The sequence below is a fragment of the Sarcophilus harrisii genome, chromosome 2 (assembly GCF_902635505.1).
Source record: "Sarcophilus harrisii chromosome 2, mSarHar1.11, whole genome shotgun sequence".
Classification (NCBI taxonomy): Eukaryota; Metazoa; Chordata; class Mammalia; order Dasyuromorphia; family Dasyuridae; genus Sarcophilus; species Sarcophilus harrisii.
The window spans coordinates 247,897,229-247,920,781 of NC_045427.1; the positions used below are offsets into that span (position 1 = coordinate 247,897,229).

Below are 23,553 nucleotides of genomic sequence, written 5' to 3' on the forward strand. Positions count from 1 at the left end.
AAATACAAAACCTAGCCTCAGTTTTTCTATCATTCCCTCAGAATGAGGATCAGAAAATAACAGCACCTACTTTCTAGGGTTGTTGTGAGATAATAATTGTAAAATATCTAGCATTCATTAGACACCATATACATGCTAGTTATGGTTGCCATTTTTATCAAACCAAGATTAGATCAGAGGATGTCAGAGCTGGGAAGGATAAGCTGGGAAGTCCCTCCACCTTTCTGAGCTTCAAGCAGTCCTCAGCGCTGAACCATAGACTGGGGCCTGTGTTTCAAATCATGCCATGCCCTTGACTGATACTTCCCTTGATCCATGATCTTTGCCTCCAAGGGGCCTGCATTTTACTAGGCATAAAAAATGGATCATCTTTTGCCAAATAGAGCCCCCACTGTATCACTGGCCTCTGCTGATAAAGGGATAGGGTGTTTATGGATCAATCAGTATTGCCAGGGATTTACTAGAGTGGTTGCCAAAAGTTTCATTTTCAGAGAGAGCATTGGCAGTGTCTTCTGGGGGCTAGAGGATGGGACTTTGAGGATGGGGCTTGAAGACAGGAAAGGTGCTGAAATCAAAGTAATCCTCCCTAGATCCTTGCTCCATAGTAGGTAAAGTCCAGAGGACTAGCAAATGACCTAAGTGAAGTTATTTTTCCTCTCTGGACCTCAGTTTCCCCCTTTATAAGATGAATGATTTGAACAAGATACTTTTTACATTCCTTCCAGAAAGCTATATCTTGCATTACTGTACTGTCCTCTTCAGAGCCTTCATCTTGTCATTACCTGCAAGCATTCCACTTCTTGTCATGAACTCTGAAATTCCTATGAGGTCATAACCTTTTGCCATTCCATCTTAACCTCTGTGTTAAAACCACTAACCCTGTGCTGCCTCTTTCCTCTGGCCTCTTTTCTCCACTCTGTAGTTCTGTCTGGACCAGTTACTCCCTCCTCCGTTTCCTCTCCTGATCCCTCACAAGATGAATTAGTTCAACTGCACTATCCTCCACACTGCTGGTGTCAAACTCAAATAGACAGGAACCCCCCACAATATTATCTATGTTGTATTTTCATTTATTTTCTTAAACATTTCCCAGTTAAATATTTTAATCTGCTGTGACATTTGTGCTCTACATTGCAGTCCTGTGGCTTCACTTCATGCCCAGTCCACCTCTTTCTTTTAGTCATACTCTGATAGATTTCCTTGGTAATATGCTGCAAACTACTTAAGCCTACAGCACTTTTTTCTGTTGTCCTTTAGGTCACTTTTAAATTACATGGGCATTTTTTCATAATCATAAAATGAATTAATAAAAACCAAAATAACCAGTTGCTTGATTTGAAATAATTGAGTGGTTTAAATTTAAAACAATTGTTTACATATCGTATAAATAAACTATTTGGGAGATAGAGCTACTACATCAGTTGATAAAACATAAAGAAATTTGAGATAAGGGTTGTTAGAGATATCTGAGGGCAGCCTTAGAGGCCTGTGTGACTCCTCTCCTGTATGGGAAATAGTTTTCTGAGCTAATTGAGCAAACATAGGTAGGCTCCCTGCTGTCAGTTATATATTATATTGAACACTATTACTGGGAGTGCTTTTAGAGGAATAAATCATTTTGTTTTCTTTTCTTTTGGATGGACTTAGGTAGTACAGAAATTGACACAGATGATTGGGAAGAACGTGAAACTCTATGACATGGTGTTGCAGTTCCTTCGAACCTTATTCCTGCGGACAAGGAATGTCCATTACTGTACCTTGAGAGCTGAGCTGCTAATGTCATTACATGACCTGGACATCAGTGATATTTGCATGGTGGATCCCTGCCATAAGGTACTAGATAAAAATACTGTGGGATCTTCATCAGGTTTATATTAATATGTTGCCACCTGCTACATGCAGGCTGTTAAGCATCTGGTGATCCTGTCATATTACCCCAAATGGGAAAATGCTGATGTCATCATAGACAAGATCATAATGACATCTTGCCTTTTCTATTTCTGAATTAACAGATAAGTTCTTTAGACTAATTGAACTTTCAAATCATCGTTCTTGCCTCTTGGCATTTCTGGTAGTAGTCTTAAGCTTATTGAGTATATAGTAAACTAATCAACATTGATAAGAAACAAAAACCAATTGGGAATCACCATTTTAGTCTTTATATTGCCCTTAAGTTTTGAGTTTGAAAAACACTTATGTGAGGCTTATTGCTAAGATTATAATAGCCCAAACAGATGTGAATGATAGTTACTGGGAAGTATTAAACCAGACCTTAATGCCTTCCCAGCTATCCTTGTACTGTAGTTTATGCAGGAGTTCTAAGGAAGGAGAAATTCTGCTCATGAAATTCTGTTAATTTTATTTTTTATTTTTTTTCTTGTATTTACTTAATTACTTATTTGTTGTTTTTCTCTGACAGTGGTAACTCCCTGAGGGTAGTAACTTATCTCTGCTTTTCTTTGCCTTTTCTTGTTTTTAACAATAGCTTTTTATTTTCAAAAATACTTGCAAAGATAGTTTTCAGCATTCACCCTTGCAAAATCTTGTGTTTCAAATTTTTCTCCCTTCCCCCTTCCATCCATAGACAACAAGTAATGCAATATATGTTAAACACGTGCAGTTCTTCTTTATATATTTTCATATATATCATGCTGCCCAAGAAAAATCAATTCTGTTAATTTTAAAGGAAACAAGATGTCCAAGAGCCCTTCTTAACAATTTTCCTGGGCACTCTTGAACTTAATTGTTTCCAAATTAGAATGAGAAAAACTAAAATATGTCCAAAGATGTCACTTCTTAAAACTATGTGTTTCTTAGAAGACTAAGAAGTGTGGAGGACAGCATTATTATTCTGAACTGACCCCTTCAGAGGTCTCTGTATCTATAAAGTGATATAGTCTGAAGAATGACAAAGTGATTCTGGAGGAAAGGAGGATCTATAGATCCTCCAGATTTTTTTGTTTCTGGTTACTTTTTAATGTATTCCTTATTTTTACAAGCATTTATATTTCCCACTGCTCTTTCCTCATCCCTTCACCAATTGAATAATAAAAGAAAAATGAAAAGTAAAACCGTATAGCAAATTATGCATATAGTCCAGCAAAACAAATTCCCACACTGGTCACTTTCTACGTTTAAATAGGCCCTCAGAGCAAACTGAGCCTTCTCTTTCTCTAATCAAAGTTCTGCTGTTCAGCCTAAGATAGACAATATTTTTTTTTTTTGATATTTTAACCAACACCCTTTGTTTTTATACAATTATTTCCCTCTTATTTCCTGTCCACTATAATTGAACCTGCCCTTGTTAAAAACAAAACATTTAAGCACTAACCAACCTCTACTGAGTTTGACAGTGTATATCTGTCATATTCTACATTTGGAGCCCCCATCTTCTACTGATAGGAGAGAACTGTGTTTACCATCAATTTTCTGGTCTTATATAAGCTCGTTCTAAGCAGTATTATTTCATCCTTTATTCATGAATATCCAGGGCCTAGTGCAAAGAGCTTAGCATATATAAGATGCTTAATCACTTTTTTTCATTCATTGGACTGAGATTAATCATTAGTGTTGAATCAGTTTTGACCTAGACTTTTAACTTTACAGTTAGGTCTCTACATATTTTGATTTTATCCATAGAAAGAGAAAAATGCCCTTTTCCTTGTCCTATTTTTCTTTTACAATTTCAGTGCTAGTTCTAGGAAATAGTATCTTTTGTTTATTGAATAAGTATGACAGACAGCAGAAAATTATAATATTCTTTAACATCATATAATTTTTAAACCACTTTTTAAATGCTCACAGTATTTGTTACAAGATTTGATTTAGCCAGTAGGAGAAGAGTAAATTGTGAAACTTGGTTATTACACTTTGTCAAAGACCTGTTTATAACCCTGTAATTAGAAGACTTATCTTTTGAATTTGTTCCTCTGAACTATACAGTTCACCTGGTGTCTTGATGCTTGTATCCGAGAAAAGTTTGTTGACAATAAAAGAGCTCGGGAGCTGCAAGGATTCCTGGATGGAGTAAAGAAAGGTCAGGAGCAAGTGCTGGGGTGAGTGGAATTGTCTCAAGCACGTAGAGCACAAACAGCTTTAATAGCTCAATACAGTGAAAAGAAAAATGGATTTGAAACTTGAAGACTTTAGTATGAACCTTGGCTTTGCTTTGTTCTACTGTAGTGATTTTGTCTTTCACTTAATCTCTCTAGGGTTCAGTTTCCTCATCTGTAAAATAAAGGGTTGAGATAGGTGACTTCTAAGGTTCCTTCCAGATCTGAACAATGATTTTTCAACTTCTGTCCTTATAATAGCCTTCTCTCCCACACTCCCTAGCATATTATCACTCTTAATTAAAATGTTTATTTTGGGGGTTTTAAAAATCTTAGGCATCGCTTCCTTTCAAACAGGGTCTGACAAGACCTTGCTCCTTTTTTTTTAGCGTATTTATATGCCAGATTCTAGTTGTAAGGAGTGGATTTTGAACTTTACTGTGATAATTAGGGGGTTTGGGTCCAATTATGTTGCAGTTCTTTGTCTTTTACATATTTTTACAGTCTCACAAGAGGAATTTTTATGAGGTGTTTTTCATGGCATTATGTATTCTGTTAAATAAAGCATCCTTTGAAAGATAATGCTTGATAAATGTTCACTTTTATGTATTCTTCTCATTCACAATTATTGGAAAGATTGAGAATTTAAGGTACCTGATTTTTATTCAACTTCAAACTTGGGTAAGGTTTTAAAACCAAATTTTTAGAACCAAAATTTGACTTAGAAGGTGATCATCTTAAGGAGGTAAAATAATTCTTATTTTCATCTCAAAAATTGTTTTTATCAATGATAATCTATACCTATTAAGATTAAAAATTTCTTTTTTCAAAAAAACAGTGTTTTTTTGTGGTTGTTTTCTTTATGTTTTAGAATAACTTGATCTGTCCAAAAATCATACTTATAGCTGGTGCGAACAGATAGATTTGCTTGAAACCCAGTTTATAGATTGTAGATGAATGGTTCTAAAAGAACAGTGTGGTATAGTGGAAATATCAGTTAAGTCAGAAGATATATGTTCTGGTCACAGTTCTGCCATTAACCATAATCTTAGGCAGGTCTCTTTCTCTTTTGGACCTTCTCATTATCTTAAACTAAGGGAGTTTATTTAGAGACACTCTGAATTCCTTTAGAGCAGAGGTGTCAAACACACAGGCAGCCCAGACCAGATTAAGAAATATTTAACAAAAGTAATCAAAAACACAATTTATAGTTGGCATGTGGTTTTCTTTCTTTTTTTTCCTCAATAGTATTTTGTTTTTCCAAATACATGTAAAGGTAGTTTTCAGCATTCATTTCTGTAAGATTTTGTATTCCAAATTTTTTTCTCCCTTTCCCTCTTCTCTAGGACAGCAAGTAATCTCATATAGATTATGCATGTACAATGCTAAACTGATTTCTGTATTTGTCGTAACATGGTTTTCTAAGTTAATATGTATCCACAGAGATCCTTAATTTTGGTTTTATGGCCCCTGCTTTAGTTTGACACCACTGCTTTATAGCACTAACTTTTTATAAGTCTTAGTATAAGTGCTTTCCTCTCCTGGGGATGTATTAAGATCTTGATTAATATTGAAATAAAGTTCTTTAAGAAGATGAATAGATTGGTTATGGGGATGTCTTTAATATGGGAATATAAACTTATCACTTATTCCTTTCAGTGATTTGTCTATGATTCTATGTGATCCCTTTGCGATTAATACCCTGTCCTTGAGCACCATAAGACATCTGCAAGAACTGGTGGGTCAGGAAACCTTACCCAGGGTGAGTGGCAGAAACTGATGAGGACATAACTTGAGTTAGACTTGCCCTTGTTATGAAAACCTGATAGAAGCAGCTTTCTTGTTTAGCTAGTGGCAAATTACTAAAGAGTATTTGGGAGTAGATGTTTTAGGTATATGCTTCTCATGTCTACTGTAATAGCTTAAAATACATGTACAAAAAAGAAAAGGCTTTGTAGCAAGTTTTCTGATAAAGATCTCATTTCTAAGATATACAGGGATTCAAATTTAAAAGACTAAGAGCCCCATCCCCCAATTGATAAATGGTCAAAGGATATGAACAAATAGTTTTTAGAAGTTGAAATCCAAACTATCAAAAGCCATATAAAAAAATGCTCTAATCGGTATTAGAGAAATACACATGAAAACAACTTTGGGCTCCTATCTCATATCGTTTTGATTGACAAAAATGCCCCCAAAAAGGAAAATGATGAATGTTAGTGGGTTTCTGAGAAAACAGATATGTACATTGTTGGTGGATCTGTGTATTGATCCATTCCTTCTAGAAAGTATATCCTTTGATCTAACAATACCAATCTTAGATCTGTATCTTAAAGATAACAAAAAGAGGGAAAAATCAAAATATTTATAGCATCTCTTTTTGTGGTGGCAAAGAACTGGAAACTTAGGATGTGTCAATCTTTTGGAGAATAGTTGAACAAATTACAGTATTATGTAATATTATGTTGTAAGAAATAATGATAGGGATAGTTTCAGAGAAACCTGAAAAGACGTGTATTAACTAATGAAGAGGGAAGTGACTACAACCAGGAAACGATTTATATCATAGTAGTGATATAAAAAACAATTGACTTTGGAAAACTCAAAAATTCTGATCCACCCCATTATCAACCACAGCTGTAGAGGATTCATGATGAGACATGCTGCTCAGCTCCTGACAGGATTTCCATTGAGACAGATATTTTTTCTTATAATTGAATTTATTTTTTCTTAATATTTAAATTTGTCACTATCTCTTGACTGTTTAAGAGTGAACAACCTTATCATAAAAATGAAACTATATGATCTACTAATTTTGCATTTTTTTCTTTTTAAAATTTTTCTTAACTTTTAATACTTTTCTTTTTAAATTTTGAGTTCTGCATTCTCTTCCTCCCTTAACCCCTCCCTCACTGAGAAGATAAATAATATATCAATTATATTTGTTAAATCATGCAAAACATATTTTCATATTAGTCAGATCTCAAAACAAAGAAAAAAAGTTAAGTGAGAGAATTATACTTCAGTTTGCACTCAGTTCATCAGTTCTCTCTTTGGAGGTATATAACAGTTTTCATCATGAGTGCTTTGAATTGTTTTGGATTGTTGTATTGATCTAAATAGACAATATTTTTCACAATTAATCATCATTACAATATAGTTACCTGTATACAGTGATCTCCTAGTTCTTCTCACTTCTCTTTGCATCAGTTCAAAGGTCTTGCCATGTTTTTATGAAACTATCCCATTGCCATTTCTTATTTATTTGTTTGTTAGCTTATACATAAGCATATATATTAATTTTTTAAAAAGCTATGTAGAAGGAATAATTTACCTGATTTAGTTGAAAGGTTTATATATATATATATATTTTGATTGAAATAACCAGTGCATGTGAATAGAGGGTGAAGCTGACACTTTTTTAATTGAACTGAAACTTTTTCTTCTTACTGTCATTATCACTTTCCAGTGATGTCTCCTACCTTTAGAAGAATGTTCCTTTATAACAAAGTATCATAGTTAAGCAAAATAGAGGAAAATGTTGACTGTATCCGACCATACCTGAATTAGTCTGCACCATCACCTCTTTGCCAAAAAGTGGGAAATATATTTCCTTGTCAGTCTTCTGAAGTCACCATACTAACTAGCGTTTGGATGTCTTTTATTGTTGTGATCATATTGTGTGGTGATAATTGTTTTTTTGGTTCTGTGAAGCTGATACTTTTAGTAATAAGAGAAAATAATCCAATTTTTGTTAAAAGTGTGTTGGTTAAAGATTGTAAACAAATTAGATGAGAGAGCAGTTAAACAAATTTTTTTCCCCTATATTTATAGGAGAGTCCTGATCTACTTTTATTGCTAAGAATGCTTTCCCTGGGACAGGGGGCTTGGGACATGATTGACAGTCAGGTCTTCAAGGAGCCAAAAATGGTAATTTTTTTAAATTTAAAAGTTATATTAAGCCTTTCTTTACTTTTATTTTCCCCAAATGGTTATTTTATCAGATTTTGTTTGAACATTAAATTTATCCTCATTTTGCAGTCCAAAATAGTTACCTAAAGTTTGTTATGGTTTTTCCTCTTGGATTTATATTTTTTTTGTTTTTTTTTGTTTTTGTTTTAGTTTTTAACCAAATCTTTGTTAAGCTTCTTTTTATAGTTAGGCAGAAGAGTGTGATAGGAAGAGTACTGCTAGGATTTAGGAGTCTTGGGTTCTAGTTCCAGTTCTGTCTAGTTATTTAAGTTTGGACAAGTCACTTCTCTTTTCTCAGTCTCTCTCTCTCTTTCTCTCTCTCTCTCTCTTTAAATCTCTGATGGGGGCAGGAGATTAGAGTCGAGTCATATCTCTAAAATCTTTTCTAGCTATAACATTTTGAGTCTCATTCTGTAACGAACTTCATGACTGGGGCCATGAAGGGGTACAAAACAACTTTGCCTTTGGATGTTGATTTCTCTATCTCAGAAGATAGAACTTAGGGTAATAGATTGAAGTTGCAGAAACAGACTAGCCCAATGTAAGGATCAAATTCCTAACTCTTAGAACTGTTAAAAGCAGAATGAGCCGCTTCCAAGAAGAAAGTAAATTTTTCACCATCAGTTGCTGACCACTTGTTGTGGGATGGTGTAAAGAAGATTCCCATTTAGGTGTGGGTTAAACTAACTAAGTAGGGGTCCTTTCCATTATTCTATGACTTTGTACCATGCTTGCCAAATGTCCAGGCCTTTTTTTTATAGTAAACTCTTTCTTTATTTTTTTTTTTTAATTTCATAGCTTTTTATTTACAAATTATATGTATGGGTAATTTTACAACATTGACAATTGCTAAACCTTTTGTTCCAATTTTTCCCCTCCTTCTCCCCACCCTCTCCCCTAGATGGCAGGATAACCAGTAGATGTTAAATATATTAAAGTATAAATTAGATACACAATAAGTATACATGACCAAACTGTTATTTTGCTGTACAAAAAGAATTGGACTCTGAAATATTGTACAATTAGCCTGTGAAGGAAATCCAAAATTCAGGCAGTCAAAAATATAGGGATTGGGAATTCAATGTAATGGTTTGTAGTCATCTCCCAGAGTTCTTTTGCTGGACGTAGCTGGTTCAGTTCATTACTGCTCTATTGGAACTGATTTGGTTCATCTCATTGCTGAAGATGGCCAGGTCCATCAGAATTGATCATTATATAGTAATCTGCCTTTCTAAGTAACACAGGAGATATTGTTAAATGTTTATTGAAATTCTCAGTCAGGCAAAATTATTTTTTAATGAATATACTTTCTAGTGCTACCAGTAAACAACCATGCGGAAGTTGGCTTGATGTGAATGAATACTATTTGGGATTTTTGAAGCTCCTTGTATTAAAACACAATATTCCATCAAAAGAAGAAGCTGTAAACCCTGACCCATTCATTCTATAACAAAGTTTACAAGTGAACCCACTGTCTTCTTGGTTTTCTGTCAGCATAATTAGTAAACATACTTTGAGATTGTGTAGTTTTAGTGATAAATAATGATACAAATTTATGTAATAAGTATTTTTATAACATACTTTTGATATTTTTAAGTTATTTTGAATATTTTTGTAATCCTTCTTGTGAGCTCTTTAAATAGAAGCTGGTTCTGTTCTCATTTATAAGATGAGAAAACTGAAGCCCTGAGAAATTATCCAAGGTCACAAAGTGTGTTAATGGCAAAAATAGCATTTGAACTCTTAATTGTTTAGCTTCCATTTTCCTGTTGAGCTGCTTGTTTACGACTTCACAGCAATGTTTGTTCCTTTGAATGTGTTTGTCATATATATAAAACTCTGATTTGGGTAGTATCAGGGTAGGCCTGCATTAAAAGCTCATACAAGTATCATTTGGATCTTCCTTGCAGCAAGTTTTATTTTGTAAAATTAGCATTTAAATTAACTTTAATCTTTTTTTTTTAAAGCTTTTTATTTTCAAAAGATGCACAGATAATTTTTCAACACTGACCCTTTCATAGCCTTGTGTTTCAGGTTTTCCCCTTCTTCCCCCCATCCCCTCCTCTAGATGGCAAGCAATCCAATATATTTCATACATGTTAAAATATATTTAACTTTTAATTTAATTTAATTGTACATTGAATAAGTTTTTAAAGCATTACTATAGGCCTTGTGCCAAATGTGCTAGTGAATTCAAGTATGTGTCGGTCTCTATTTTGATCTCATAATTCACAATCTCACTGGAGTTTATTATTCCCATAGAATAATTAGAGGATACCATAGAAAGAAATTCTTTAGTACCTAAGCATGTGATCCTGGAAAAAAGACTTATAACAGAAATGGGAGAACTGGAATAGGTTAGAATATTCTGAGAAGGCTTTCTAGATGGGATACAGTTTGTGTCTAAAGAAGTAGAATTTAAGTGGGAGTGCCATAAAGAGAAAAATATTCTTGATAAGGAGCAAGGATAACAAGCAAGGTACTTGCTTGTGGGGAACCAGTCTGAGTGGGAGATTTGTATAAGGGAAAAATTGGAAATAAAATTGGGAACAAAGGATTGAATAAAATTATGAAAGGCCTCCATTGCCAGGGTGAGAAATTTGAACTTCAATAAGATTTTGTTTATACTTCATTTGGGTTCAAAAGGACCTTTAATCTAAACCTTTCCTCCCACTTTTTTTTTTCCCCAGGAGGCAGAGCTGATCACTAGGTTTTTGCCAATGCTTATGTCTTTTGTGGTGGATGATTATACTTTCAACGTAGATCAGAAACTACCAACAGAAGAGAAGGCATCAGTCACATACCCTAATACCCTTCCTGAAAGCTTTATCAAGTATGTCAATTAAATGATCAACAATTTTGAAAAGAACATCTATACAAAATGATGCAAAGTCTTTAGGCAGTGAGCATCTTAAAAGTCAACCTTTTAAAAAATATACTTAAAAGAAAAGGGGGTATATATTATACTAGATGAAAATGTGTTATAGTGATTAAATTCTCTAATCCTAAAGATTTGCTAATGATGTTATTTCAGATAACTTTTCAGAAACCACAGAAATTTAACCTTTATAATAACATACTGTATCATTGGGGTATGATATATAAGGCACAGTGGCTAAAAACTTTGGCCATTACTTTAGTCAGATGAGCAAAGATATTAGTGTCTTGATGGTGTGATCTCTTGATTGGTACCAGGTTCTTGCAGGAGCATAGGATGGCTTGTGAAATGGGGCTTTATTATGTCCTTCATATAACAAAGCAAAGGAATAAAAATGCTTTTCTCCGACTTCTGCCTGGATTAGGTGAGTTTTAGCTTGTTTATTTTTTCTCATCAAAGTCTTATGGGTAAGGACAAAAGGGAATTTGGATCAGAGATTGATGTCAAAGAGCCTTAATGTAAAGTATGTTTACTTTACTATTTTTAGTAAAAATTTTTTTAATTTCATAGCTTTTTATTTACAAATTATATGTATGGGTAATTTTACAACATTGACAATTGCCAAACCTTTTGTTCCAATTTTTCCCCTCCTTCCCCCCACCTCCTCCCCTAGATGGCAGGATAACCAGTAGATGTTAAATATATTAAAGTATAAATTGGATACACAATAAGTATACATGACCAAACTGTTATTTTGCTGTACAAAAAGAATTGGACTCTGAAATATTGTACAATTAGCCTGTGAAGGAATCCAAAATGCAGGCAGGCAAAAATATAGGGATTGGGAATTCAATGTAATGGTTTGTAGTCATCTCCCAGAGTTCTTTTGCAGTTCTTAACCTGTCATGGGACAGGGAATGGCAAATTATGAAGAAGAATAATTGATAGTTATAGTGGTATAGTAGAAAGGAAACTGTGAACTTCGAATCAGGAAACCTTGAATATTCCCTCTAATACTTGTTAATCACAAGAATCTCAGTTTCCAGATCTGAAAATTAGTGATGATAATACTTGTAAAACTTGCTTTACAGGGTTTTTATGAGGATCAAATGAAATAATGTATGTAAAGTGTTTTGTAAACCATCGAGCACTATATAAATACCAGTTAATATTATGCAGGGTTTTTCTCACAATAATCTTGTAACATTGGTGGTATAAGTATTGTTCTCTCATTTTACACAAGATAAAACTAAGGTTCAAAGATGTTGTGACTTGTTTGAGGTCAGAGAATGGTAAATGGTAGAACTAGGACTTGAAACCTTATATTTTGGTTCTTAAGTTTATCACTCTTTCTGCTATATTGGGAAGAAGGCTCAAGGATAGAAGAATATAAGACCTTGACTCTTGGGAGCCAGTGCAGAAGTTATATCCTTGGGGTCATGAGGAATGAGGGCAGGGGAGCCCATTATACAGGCTTGGCACTGGTGTTAGAATGTAGGTACTCTTGACTATTTGGTGCCAGCTTTTCAACCAAAGGTAAGGCAGCAGAAGTTTTATCTTGTATTAACACTATGTGCCAGGCACTTTGCCAAGCACTCCTGATACTAATACAAGTTTAAAAAAAAAAAAAGACAGTTCTGACCTTAAGAAACTTATATTCTAATGAAGAAAGAAAATACATAAAGATAGTTAAAAGAGAGGTAGGTTAGGAAGAATGATGGCCAAGTAAGTGCAGGGAATTAGAAGTTTAGAAAGGCAGGACTAGAATAGAAATGAAGGCTGGCCAATATGGGTCGGTGGGGCAGATAAATCTTCCAGGATTTTGAGAAGCTCACAGGAGTGGATGGATATTTTAAAAAGCCTTAGGCATTGAGGACAGTTTCAGGGTAAGACTTACAGGTAAGGAACATTTCAAAGATCAAAAAGTAAGAAGCAGAATTAAGAGAGAGAGATAATTCACCCTAACTTTAAAGACTTTTTCTGGGGTGGGAATGGTAGGGGAAAGAGGTATGAATGGATGCTATGTAGCCTAGTTAACTTTCTGCTTTTTAAGAATTAGTCCCATACATTTTTGGAAGTGGTCAATATAGGAATTTGTTTTGCTTAACTATGAATATTTATTATTCCTACGGTGTTATTCCTAGGGTGTTAATGGAAACAGGGAAAGGATTAGCAATAGGAAGGGTTGTCAAAAAAAAAAAAAAAAAAAACAGGAAAAAAGGTCACCAAAACAGTTTTTCTTAATGCACAGAAAAGAGCAGAAGTCTAGACAGAAACAGACAAAAAAGACACCTTTGAAAATTTAGCATGTTGAATTTATTATGTACTTAAAGGGAAAAGTAGGCAGCACATAATAGAGATCGTCAGTTTTGCATATAATCATCCTTTTCTACTTTCCCTGCAGAGTGTTTATTTTATTTGATGTTTACTAAGTTAAAGTTTTAAAGATTTATTTTTTATTGAAAGAATTATTTCTTAAAGACTCTCTGGTTAGTTAACTTTCAATTACCATTGCAGTTGAGACATTTGGAGATTTAGCCTTCAGTGATATATTTCTTCACTTGCTCACTGGGAACCTTACTCTGCTAGCGGATGAATTTGCTGTGGAAGAATTCTGTACTAGTTTATTTGATGGATTCTTCCTTACCTGCCTCTCAAGGTAAGTTAGTTTTAGGGGTGTTTATATAAAGCAGTTCCAGAACAAGCTTGTATTATGTCCTTTACAAGATCATTTGGATCATGTTATGATTCTGACTGTTTTTATTCAGTCTTTTGAATATTGTTCATCTAAAATGCTTCATGTAGAAATCTTTTTCAGCATAGCATAAATATCTTTAAATATTTGAGGACTAGAAAGAATTTAAACTAGCTAGTCTTATTAAACATGTCCATTGTTTACCAGTGTGAGGAGCAAGATATTTCTGAATAGAAAAAGGTGCTACAGGTGGAAGAAGCACCCATATTAAGTAGCACAGACTTTACCTCCATTATTCATTGTCCTGAAAAGCCAGCCAGTCTACTTTCACTTTCTTGGATGCCTGCCTAGTTCAGCCACCTATTCCATCCTGTGGGGAGGAAAAATGATATTTATTTCTTTTCTTTCTTTCTTTCTTTTTTTTCCTCTTTAGAAAAGAGAATGTACACCGCCATGTTCTCAGGCTCTTGATTCACCTGCATCACAAAGTGGCTCCTACTAAATTGGAGTCCCTCCAAAAGACTTTGGAACCTACTAGTCAGGTGAGTTTATGATATCCCTTTGTTGATTATATTTTTAAAAGCTCAAAGAAAAGTGCTTTTGAACTTGAAATCCAAGTCCTGTCCCCAGGCTCCTGCTAAATGGAAAAACTCTGCTCTAGTTAGATAGCAGCTTCTGAAGTGTAATTACTTTCAAGTTTTAATTATATCTTAAACACATCTCAGTTGTCTGTGTTAGAACACTTGGGTAATAATAAGATTTAGTGTTTGTAGTAGTAACAAAACTGAAAACAAAAGTATGAGTTTCATCTTCTCTTCCTTTTTCTGTAGAGTGGGGAGGCTGTGAAGGATCTTTACAATCAGCTTGGAGAGAAACTGGAACACCTGGAACATTGCAAACCTAGTCCAGCCCAGGTGGTTGAAGCTCCTGCTTTAGAGCTACCCCTTCCTGCTGTCCCAACCCCAGCAACCCTTTGAGGTGTTTTAACCCTGGACTCGGTCATGGTTATGGTACCTGATGACCTCTAAGTTTCCATAGCCTGTGAAGGTGGGGGAATTGTTTGTCATCACTACACTGTGAAGAATTTCCTGAGGACTTTACATTGAACGCTGAAGTGTTACAAAGTCTGCAGTTAATAACTCTTAGCTTTCTTGAGGCCAGTGGGAAGGGTCTGAGGAAGGGTCTGAAAAGTGTGTGTGTGTGTGTGTGTGCGTGTGTGTGCGCACATACAAGAAATTTCCTCATTAGGGAATGAGATGGTGGAAGATAAGAATTGTTCACCTCTCTTAACCTGAGCTATTCAGAAGTGGTCATGGTGGTTTCAATGAAGTGTTGGGTGAGTGTCCATGATAAAAATGAAATGTCATAGGGTCTCCATGAACCCCTTTGGTAGATGAGTACAGAATTGAATAATCTTGTAGTCTAGGCTTAGAGGGATTGGAATTATTTGAAATTATTTCTTTAGAATTCTATTCATTATTCCAGCTCTAGCCTACTATGTAACCTTTATGTAGGCAACCTCTGTGCCTTAGTCTCTCCATCTGTGAGATGAAGATGATATCTCGTACTCCTTTAGGACTAGGTCATTCTTTAATGGTTGGTGAATTTAGAGAGTTTTTTTAAAAAAAAACTCCTTCCCCTGCTCCCCTCCCCCCCTTTTTAATCCTGGGGAAGCCTCTCAGGTTAGGAGGAAAATATTTAAAAATTTCCTCCCTCCTCCTCCCCCCCACCCCCCCCCCATCCCAACTTAGTGTTGCTGCTGGATTCCTTGAATTGGGTCATAGAACCAGAAGATACTTTGATTTATCACTCTCTGACAGATCTCTTTTAGACCTCAGCCTTGATGTTGTGTTTTATACTTTGTCTTTTGTGTGTGTGTGTGTTTAAAAGACTTGATGTCTCTGTCTCACTCAAGCTGTAAAAACAGCAGCCCTTCACAATATGACTTGGCTACTGATAAGATTGGAAGTTTTGACTTGCTCTGTTCCTCATCTGGATTAGTTCATCCCTCCCTAGGCAGACTTGTGACTCTCTATTTCCAGGGACTCACCATATTGGTGCCAGACAGTACAGACACCTATAAACTTTAACTCTTCCTACTGCAGTTTAGATCTCTGGAACTCGAGTGATCCACCATCCTCAGCCTCCCCAGCAGCAGTGGCTATATGTGTGTATGCATTCAGCCTCTCAGAAGTCTTATGTGTTTTCTTACAATTTTAAATGCCTTGGAAAACTTATTGGCTTCTGGTTTTTTTGTTTGTTTGTTTTTGTTACTATAATAAAGATGGAAGAACAGTAGTTACTTAGGTTAAAAAGGCACCTTCTATCTTAAGCAAGAATAGAATAAATCATGTGCTCATACGATGTTCTCATCTTGGTGGTGTCTGAGCCGAACCTTGGATACATCCTTTAATGAAAGGAAATAAGACACTTAGGCCTCACAAAGACTTAGAGAACTAAACTATAAGCTGCCTCCTGAATCCCCACATTGGCAATTTTTGGGACCTGACAAAAGAATGAGACTTTTTCTATCTAATTCCTCAAGAGGTTATGGGGCTTTTGAATTCACAGTCAAACCACATTAGTTTGAGGGGGAATATGCCTTGAAATGGTGAACATTTATCTTTACTGTCAAGGAAATAGTCTAGTACTTTTCCAGTAAATACTGGAAACAGTGCTAAATTTTGAGGCATTGTTAAGTAGGATTACTTAAACATTTGAAAATTATATATATAAAAGCAAGTGCTTCTGTAATGAAAATTTGTTCTCAGGTTGGTCACTTTTCTTTCTCTACCAACAATTTTTTACCCTAGTAATTTGCTCAGCAAGTCCTTCATAAGTTTACAAACCTATGTAAAATGGACTTCATTTCAGGCCCATCCATCCCACATTTTCATTTTGGCCCCAGTGATTGAAGTGCTGTACTTGGCCACCTCTTCAGTCGCTACAGTGATTCTGCTACCATGTGCTTAGCTAAAGACAACAGCCACAAAATGGTCTAGAAGACGCTTTCCCAGCCTGCTTCTGAGAAGTTGAGCATTAAATGACCATAGCAGGGGCTCCTGATATAGCTGAACTTGCATTGTTCTCTGACAGCTAGTAGGCAACCTGTGCCCATCAGGTGTGTGGGAGGGCTGGGAGCAGAAAGGGCATCATTGTTACCACAGAAAATGGCAGGACAATAACAGTGCTGGGCAAGAGCTCCTGAGGAGTAAAGCAGGGAGAGGTAGAGCTAGGTCTGCTTCAGAATGGCAGCATTGTGCCACCCACAGCCACATTTCCTCTCATGTTTTGGGTTCAGAAGTCCCCAAACCTCCATCAGTTTGAGGCTTTGCATGGCTCCTGCCCTAGAGTAGCTTTTCTCTGGCAGTGTGTTCTTCTGCAGCCCCTATCTGCTTTGAAGTGCTAATAGAAGGACTTTGATGTCATGATATAAGGAATATCAAGTGAGAAAATACATATCAGGTCAAATCTGCCCTAGTCCTAGAGAATCTCCTTTGGCACTGAGGTACAGTGACTTGCCCAGAGTCATACAGCCAATATGGGGGATTGACTGTAATAATAATAGGGGATTTGGACTAGGGTCTTCTGGTTCTGAGGTCAACACTATCTATTTTACCACACTGCCTCTAGGATTCCAAATGCACATGATAAAAGCTGAGATGCTTATTCTCCCACAATCATGTAAATGGATGCTGATTGAGTTTTATCAGCATGGCTGATAATGATGAAAATATACCAACTATACTCTTTACTTTGACTGACTTTGTAGATCTGGTTTTGCACAGGTACCTGCTGAAAATAAATAAGGTCTTCTAATGTTCTTTGAATATCTTGTATAAATGAGACAATTTTCTGAGGGGAAAATTGCATAAATAATTTTATTATTTTCATTTATGTAGATGAAAGTAGTTTTAGTAAATAACCTACGGAACATGTTTTTTTTAGGCATGATAATCACATCAGACAGGAAAGTTGGTTGTTTCAGGGGAAAAGAGGACTGGACCAGTTTCTAAGTGACTTGCAAGTTTTGGCTCTGCCACATCTCTGTGTTCTTTGCTCCTATTCCTCTAAGTACTATGGGTCTCGGTGTCCTTTGCTTTAAAAAAAAAATAAATAAATAAAAATTTGGACTGGGTGATTTTGAAAAGACCTTCCAGGTTGGACATTTTATAATTTCTTGAGTCGGAGGGTTTGACTACAGAGAGCCAATTGAAAAAACCAACTTGGGGTAGCCCTCTAGTTTGTATTTTGTAGTTAATGCTGTCATATAAACTATTTAGTGTGTTTGTGTTTGTAAATGTGCATGTGCTGGCATGTACATGTGTAATTAGCACTGATTATTAATAGTTTCTTCCAAACTGCCAGGGTCTGCATGATACACTTAATTTCTCAAGAGCCAAAAATTCTAATCCCTAAGGCAGATTGCAAGGGAGAATCTTGATTCTTCCCATAATGATTGTAGAAAAAAGAATTTTTGAGCATGGATATAAATTTATTTGTTAAAGTTGTTCTTAATTTTAAAAAAGTACATCGAAATGTACACCCGAAGTCTTAGCACTACCTTGATTTGAACAAAAGTTCATTGTCTTTATCCATTATAATTAGGCTGCTTTCTAAGATACTGAGAACCTATCATTGTTCAAAGCTTGAATTCCTGATGTTAAGGCTAGAAGGCACCCCCGAAGTCTAGACTCCTTCATGTGAAAGTACTTTCCCCAAGGTCACATGTCTAGTAAGTGGCAGAATTGGGGATTTGAACTCCAGTTTGCTAACTAACTCAAGTCAAATGTCTTCCCTACTATGGCACCTTTCCTGTTTGGGAAACTTAAGAGAGGACTCCCTTATCTAAATAGGATCTGGCTGGATCATAAGATCTTGTGTAATTTGGTGTCGCTAATTGTATTTCTCTTAAATATCACATGGTAGACTGACAAGTGACAGAGAAGCTTTTCTTTGTCTCTGCTGGCAGAAAGAGAGCCTGTGGCTGCTTTGCTGATTGCTAGTAGTCTGTCCCCAGGAAGTTCTTCCGTTTTAGACAAGCTACATAGTCGGGTGGTTGCTAACTGTTGCTGCTAGTTAGAACAACAGACTTTTCCCCTTGGAAGAAGACATGTAGCCAGCATTGTTGGCATTGTCAGCTCTTTTCACCCATAGTAGCTTGTACTCTAAGACCTCCCTCCTCAGTGTTGTCTTGCTGTGCTGTGGGCTATGCCTTTGCCTCCTGATCTTCACTTCTGATAAGTCTTTGTGACACCATACTGTCAGGAGTGTAAAATCTTCCCTTTATCTGCATTGACTGAGCAGAGCAGGTCGCCAAGCTGCTAACTTGTTCAGAGGTTTAATTTTCCTCAGTTAAAATGTTGGCCAAGAACAACTGGTTCAGAATGAAAGTGCAGGGGCCAGCTTCAGGGTGGGAAGCCATGTAGGAGGTAGGCCTCAGGGCAGCAGGCACTGGATGAGATCTATAGCAAGGAACCCTGGGCTGGCACTAGGGGTTAGAGAGGAGAGTGGCCTGGGCTATTGAGGATGAAGTCAAAAATACATTTGGAAGGCCTCTCCACAAACACACAGTTTTGTCTCCAATCATCCGGAGAATGAGTTTTCTATCCTTGTGAAGGATAGCACAGTATAGTGGAAAGAACTCTGAACTTAAAATCAGGACCTGATCTGGACTAGAGAATACTGATATTTTAACCTGCTATGTGATCTTGAGTAACTCATCTTTTTTGAACCTTTTACTAAAGTTAATAATAATTGTACTACTTATGTCACAGAGTTGTTGTAGATTACATTTTGTAAATCTTAAAGCCCTATGTCAATGGGGATTGTTGTTCTTTTCTTACTCTTTACTGTTGAAACAATTATCAGAATGCATATAGCAATAGAGGCATTATTGTAGCATAAGGCATTATTGCTTTAAATCCCTGGTTAGGCTATTGGCTGTTTGCTTTCTTGAAGATCCACCCTTTAGTCCCTCAGCTTTCAGTGGGGCTTTAGTTTACAGGGTCTCCTCAGACCCACATAACAACCCAGGGATGTGGTGGGGCAGGTGATGCTATCCTCATTTTGTAGATGAAGAAACTGAGGCAAGAGAGTTTGTAACTTGTTCAAGATCATATAAGAAGTGGCAGTGACTTGAACTTGAACCCAAGTGTCTTCAATCCATGTCTAGTCCAATTTTTAAACACTATAGTCAATGAAATCGATGATCAAAATAGTCTCCTCTCTGGCTGAGATTTGTATGCAATTGCTAGGTTCCCTTTTGCTTCAGACTCTGGTGTGCTTGGAAAGTTTTATCAAGTCCTGATTGTAGAACTTTCCAGTTCCCAAAGCGTTGCTGAAAGCTATTTCCTAGGCGTGAGTCCCTAACTCAGCCACCATGCTGGAATCCAGACCTAGATATACTTGACAGAACTACAAACTTGTAGCATTTCAGGGAGCCCAGAGAGGCTGGTTCTGGGACTATTTGATTGAAGGATTGAGAGGGTCAGGGCCTTTAACTGGTCTTTGCCCATCCTTTCGTCCAAGTTGACTGGGAAAGAGATCCTCATTTAAACAGAGGAGCAAAACTATTCCTCTAATATTGTTTTAATATCAATTAGAACAGTAATAACTGTCTTGTTTCCATATGCCTTTTGCAAAGAAAAAAAAATGATACAATGCTAAGTCCTCAGCGATGAATATCTCACAAGGAGCAGAACTGGGATAACTGAGTCAGAGCTGTGATTGTCTACATTTACTCATCCCACTTTCAGCTTTAATGAGGGCTCATGGCACAAGTAAGTCAACTAGGGCCTGAGCCAATGTTAATGTTGCTGTCTTAGTTATGGTGTCTACATCTCTTAGAGTTACTCTCACTTTTCATTCATTCAGCAAATATCTACTGATCCTTCTATGTTGCAGGGACCTCTGAAGGGCTTCAAGAAAGGTATAAAAAGGTATGTAGATTTTTTTCCCCCTGTGTTATCCTCTTTGTTTCTATAAATTAGGTGATGAAGTTGTTAAAAAAAAAAAAGAGAAGGGGGCACAGGTTGCCAAAATCCATAGTTTTTTTTTTTTTTAAAAAACATTTCCATATTTATGCTGCACAAGAAAGATCAGATCAAAAGGGAAAAGTGAGAAAGAAAACAACAAAAGTAAAAATACTACATTGTGATCCACATTCAGTCCCCATAGTCCTCTCAGAATTCAGATGTCTCCATCACAAGACTGTTGAAATTATTCTGAATCACCTCATTGTTGAAAAGAGCCAAGTCCATCACAGTTGATCATCACATAATCTTGTTGCTGTGTACAGTGTTCTTTTGGTTCTACTCACTTCACTTAGTGAACATCAGTTCATGTAAATCCTGGCCTTTCTGAAATCACTTTCCTGATCATTTCTTATTATATTCATATGCCATAACTCATTTGGCCATTCCCTAACTGATGGACAGTCACTTAGTTTCCAATTCTTGACACTACAAAAAGGAATACTACAAACATTTTTGCACATGTGGGTCCTTTCCCCTTTTTTATGATCTCTGGGATACAGACCCAGTAAAAAGATATTTTAAGAATCCCACAATACATGCTCAGAAAGATAAGACCCCACATGTCAATCTTATTGAGAAGCAACAGAGAGCTAGGGACATCTAGTAAAATCACTTTTAATCCAGAACATTGGCAAAAGTTATGAAGAAGATGCATTTGAGTGCTGGAATTGGTGGAATAGACAGGTGCAGGTAGGGAGCTGGATTCTACATTCAACTCTAACAGGATTGGAGATGAAAAGGTATGATCAGAGAACATGAAGTAAATGGAGAGTTCACATTGGTGAACAATAGCATGTAAATCTGAGGAGATAGAGCCAGATTAATAGACAGTAAAAAAATTTTCCATCTTCATAAGTCTTTTTGACAAGACTAGCAATTCATAATGTCAAGAGCTGGAGGGCACTTAATAATCTAGATAATCCAGATAATCTGGTTTCTATCCCTTCATAAATCAGGAAATGGAACCAGAAAGGCCAAATGATTTGGCCACAGTTATACAGGTAAGGCAAGTCACATCATCTCCATGTCTATTTTTTAATGTGTAAGATAAATTATTTGCATTATCTAGCTTCTGTATATGAGAGGCAGCATTTCATAGTGGAATAAATACTAAATTTGGATTCAAGAGACCTAGTTTCTGACATTAGTTGTGAGACCTTAGGCACTTTACTTTTAAGGAGTTTTCTCATTTGTAAGATGGAAGCAATGTGGAAGTCTGAAGAGCACCAACAGTAGTTTCCTGTTCTCTATGTATTATAAGTCCCATCCTCCCATTCTCCTGGACTCACAATTTATGTTATCTTCAACTCCTGACTTTTTTACCATCCCCCATCCTTTCCATATTCAAACTGTTGCCAAGGCCTATTAACCCCTTTTCCACTGTTCCCAGTGCAGACCCTCTTCACTTCATACCTAGACTATTGCAGGAATTTGCTAATGGATCTTTGTTTTTCATGTCTCTCCCCACTGCAGTCCATTTTCCATTCAGCCACCAAAATGATTTTCCTAAATTGGAGACCTGATCTTGTCAACACTCTTAAACTCCAGTGATTCCCAATAATTTCAGGAATCAAATACAAACTCTTCTGGCATTCAAAACCCTGATTATCTGAGAGAGAGAGAGAGAGAGAGAAAGGGGGAGAGAGAGAAGGATGGATGATAGATAGCCACCCCCAGTTCCTGGGCCCCCATCCTTATTTTGGGATTGCAGAAAGAAACCTTGAGCTCTCCACTCATCCATCATGCCTCAGAGGGGTCCTTATGGAAATCCACACTTGCTTTGAAAATACTCTCTGATCTCCTGTATTGAGAAAGAGACTTCTAAATAACTACCCTTTATGGTATAGGTTTTGGGAAGTGAAGAATCAAGCATTGACTCCTGGCTGATGGCTTTTGGCCTAGGTCCCACTGATCGTGGCCAGCTGGATCTATGTGCCTTTTGATGCCGCTCTCTGCCAAAATTACGTACTCCCAAGAAGACTTTGTGTATTATATGGTAGATATTAAAAGCTGGAGCAGCTTTTGGTTTTCTGTGGCAATAAATGGAGGCTGGAAACATCTATTGTTTTAGATATATGCTTCTCTTCTGAGCACCAATAATAATCTGTGGCTCTATTAAATGCAAGGGCCATGCATAGCTAAGGAACTTACACACAAAGGGGAGACACTAGGTATTTAAAAGAAATTCTTGTATCCATTTTGATAGTACATACACTAAAGGAAATCCTTTGGGGGCCTTAGCTATCATGAGCCAGGACTGAAGCTGAGCTACTTCCCTTTTTGGATGTCACTGGCAAAGATATCTTTTCCTGTGCCCTCTTGGTTTGAAGAAAATACAGGGTGAAGTTGAAGTGTAGAGAAAAATCTGTTTTCTCAACTCCATGTTTTCTTGCTAAGAAAACTGATTCTCTTTCCCTTGCTTATGTTTTCATTTCACATATATATTCTCTGTCAGACATCTCAGGCACAGCTTTTTTTTTTTTTTTTTTTTTTTCCTTGCTAAGGCCTTCTTATGGGATAGCTCTCCTTCCTCTAAACCAGTCAGAGCCAAGGACCCCGGTCTGAGCTTAATTTGAGTTCTTTTGGGGTCCCCTCTCCCTGCAATCAAACAACAGCTTGTTACTGTAACAGCTCTTTGTCTGTTCCTCTACTACTATGGGCACAGATGTATCAGGCTAAACTTAGCTGCACAATTCTGAAGTCTGGGTCCCAAGAAAGTTGAGTTTCGTAGGTTAAGCGGGAAGCCTAGTTTCCAGTCCCTGCTGTTTCTGTGATTTTTTGGGTAAGCCATCTTCTCCATATCCTTCTCATCTGTAAAATGGTGAGTAGGGGGAGTGGAACTAGATGTTCTCCGAGGCTCTTCCAATTTTAACATCTTGTATTCTAGGGTGGTATAAAAATTCATCAAGAAATGGTCTG

The 23,553-nt window shown here is 36.5% G+C and overlaps 1 protein-coding gene across 3 annotated transcripts in view; it reads left to right on the forward strand.

Moving 5' to 3' along the window:
• Nucleotides 1-22,694, forward strand: part of NELFB (negative elongation factor complex member B) — a 28,226-nt gene extending 5,532 nt beyond the window's left edge. For 2 of the 3 annotated variants that reach the window (XM_031951925.1, XM_031951924.1), the window contains exons 5-15: nt 1,648-1,833; nt 3,943-4,055; nt 5,712-5,814; nt 7,887-7,982; nt 10,715-10,857; nt 11,220-11,326; nt 13,420-13,561; nt 14,031-14,139; nt 14,428-14,511; nt 20,474-20,538; nt 22,482-22,694. In XM_031951925.1, the coding sequence (XP_031807785.1) occupies nt 1,648-1,833; nt 3,943-4,055; nt 5,712-5,814; nt 7,887-7,982; nt 10,715-10,857; nt 11,220-11,326; nt 13,420-13,561; nt 14,031-14,139; nt 14,428-14,511; nt 20,474-20,538; nt 22,482-22,521 (1,188 nt within the window). In that variant the 3' untranslated portion in view covers nt 22,522-22,694. Of the gene's footprint in view, nt 1-1,647; nt 1,834-3,942; nt 4,056-5,711; nt 5,815-7,886; nt 7,983-10,714; nt 10,858-11,219; nt 11,327-13,419; nt 13,562-14,030; nt 14,140-14,427; nt 18,049-20,473; nt 20,539-22,481 lie in introns of those variants that run through there. The other variant, XM_031951926.1, reaches the window with a different exon arrangement.
• The last annotated feature ends 859 nt before the right edge of the window (nt 22,695-23,553 follow it).